The following is a 2,494-nucleotide window of genomic DNA, read 5'->3' on the forward strand; positions in this document are numbered from 1 at the left end:
CGAGCTGTATTTCGTAGCGCAACAGGTGGAAGATAAGCGGATGTAATCTAACTTTCGATTATTACTTATTATGTTCGTTATGCTAATTCTTTCTTTGTAATTATAAATATAACTTCTTGGTTAGGGGAAGTCATAAAATTTTTGAAAATATTTTTCCCTGAAAGATTACTTTCCGTTTACTTATATATAATCTTATTCGACAGGCCCGCCTTTCTTCTCTGCGTCGATTCGATTGTCGGTTCAGCCGCGCACCTCGTCGTGACCGCGGGAACGAAGAATACGGTGTGTTCGCGGACGACGTCTGTTTCGCAAGCGTACTAATTTGATCCACGAGCCGTGCGTTCCCGAGGCAAGATGAAAGTACCACGACGGTGATCCCTTGCGAAGTTAGAATCCTTATTACCTCGGGAACCTCCGCAGTGCCTCGAGAGTCACACGCAAGTGGGGTACACGTGCATGTGTATCGCGGATGGCGAGAAGGGGGATGCTGAAATTCATGCACGGACCGGCGGTCACCGACGTTCTCCACACCGCGACCTGGATCAGTTCCTATTACCGCATCCACAAGGCGTCTTGAGAAAATCCGGCTGGATCCTAGAGTCCCCTAGAATCCGTAAGAGAAATCCTTCTCGTCGCAGTGACTGTGATCCGATTCAGTGCAGGTGTGCGACGTGCTCGTCTCATCGGGATCCTGCTAGGGATCGATACTCAACGATTGATAGCGCGACGATGACAACGGTGGGTGAAGTGATGGACCTGTGTCCTCTCGCAGAATTCCTTGACCGTTCACTTGTGATTACAGCCACCAGCGTTCAATTTGAAAGTCTTAAATAATTTTAATCCCTTTGCCTATATTCATTAGAATGCACATTATTGAAAGATCATGACGAACGATGCTCACGATTTGATTAGATTGGAAGCTAACTTCACCGTGTCTTCGCGCCAATTTAAAATATTACAAAAATTATAGAATTTTCTAATTTCAGAACGTTCAGGTCCGATTTTTAATTTTCTGGTTAACTTTAATTATTAGATTTAACTTGATGATGTAAAAATTGTATTGTTCTAACGATGGTTTTAATCAGAACTTATTAATCTCTAAACTGATGGTTTTGTAATAAAAAGTAACTTTTAAGGTTATCATTATAAAACCATCAGTTTATAATGATTAATTATAATTAGGAAAACACGAGTTTTATATTATCATCAAATTAAATAAATTTAAGTCTAAATCGCCAAGTGAAACAGATTGGAAAGCTGGGTCTTAGAATAGATTCAGATGTGGAATTTGTATTTTGATGTTTAATCTAATATTAAAATTTGAAATTTTAGTGAATTATTAGTTATAAGTTATTAGTTATAAAATGCACCGAATATATTTTTATAAAGGCTTTAAAAAATGGAAATTTGAAAAAAAAAAGAAATATTTTAAATAATTTAATTTTTCTATAATGTTGTATCCAAATTAATAATAAATTCTTGATTTTCGAGTAGTAATATTTATAAAGTAATATTTATAAAATTGAAAACGATTTAAGTGTAGAAATCTATAAAATCATAAATAGAATAGAATATTTTATTCGCTTCAACGTATACGAGCCAAGAAGGGGACTTGGTTTACAATAGAAAATAAATATCTTTAATATAAAAATATACTTATCTCATGATTTATAGAGAAGAAATAAATAAAAGATGATAAAGTTGCATAAGCGACTTATCTACTTTGATTTTTACTTAAAGATAGGAAGGAACATAAATTAGTTTCACAACAATGTTCCTTTGACAGAAGAAACTTTATTGCAAAGCTAATTTGTTCCATCACTTTCTGAGACGCTATAATTACAATTCGAATCGAGTAATTACAATCCTACGCGATAAATTAATTTATCTACGGATTTAATGTATCATTAGAAAGGTAGACATGGTAAGTAGGCGTATTATATATACAGATTTATAAATTCTTATGCATGCGTGTGCGCGTGAATCAATGTAATTGCTTCATTGCGACTCGCTGTTACTTAATCAAATCGTGATGTACATCACGAGAATGGGATCGCTCTTAGTTTACAGCAATACATATATTTTTTTCCCATTCATGTGTACTATGAGTCAATACTCTTACTAGTTAGACTACATTGTGCAAAAGTAAATTAGGTTGCAAATTAATTGCAATGTCTCCATTTGAGTTTAAAACGTTTTGTACTCGATCCAACATTTATAGACTATAAATCACTTTTAAATAATGTATGAAACATTTAAAAAAGAAAGAGCGACAATCATCAAAGAATTTTTATTATATTATAATTTCTATTATATTATAATTACTCTATTATATTATAATAGAAAATTATATTGTACAAAAATAAATTAAATCGCAAACTAACTTGTCTTGATTCAAATTTAAAACATTTATTCTCGACTCCAATATCTACTCGGGAAAAAAATGTTATGTAATGGACATATTATATATATAATTATATATAAAGTATGTAAA

At 32.9% G+C, this 2,494-nt stretch overlaps 1 protein-coding gene across 1 annotated transcript in view; it reads left to right on the plus strand.

Moving 5' to 3' along the window:
- The first annotated feature begins 209 nt into the window (after positions 1-209).
- Positions 210-2,494, plus strand: part of LOC108749489 — a 6,617-nt gene continuing 4,332 nt past the window's right edge. Inside the window, exon 1 of the mRNA XM_018488251.1 lies at positions 210-738. Coding sequence (XP_018343753.1) covers positions 457-738 — 282 coding nt within the window. The 5' untranslated portion in view covers positions 210-456. The remainder of the gene's footprint in view (positions 739-2,494) is intronic.

Source organism: Trachymyrmex septentrionalis, unplaced genomic scaffold (genome assembly GCF_001594115.1).
Source record: "Trachymyrmex septentrionalis isolate Tsep2-gDNA-1 unplaced genomic scaffold, Tsep1.0 scaffold29, whole genome shotgun sequence".
NCBI classification, from domain to species: domain Eukaryota; kingdom Metazoa; phylum Arthropoda; class Insecta; order Hymenoptera; family Formicidae; genus Trachymyrmex; species Trachymyrmex septentrionalis.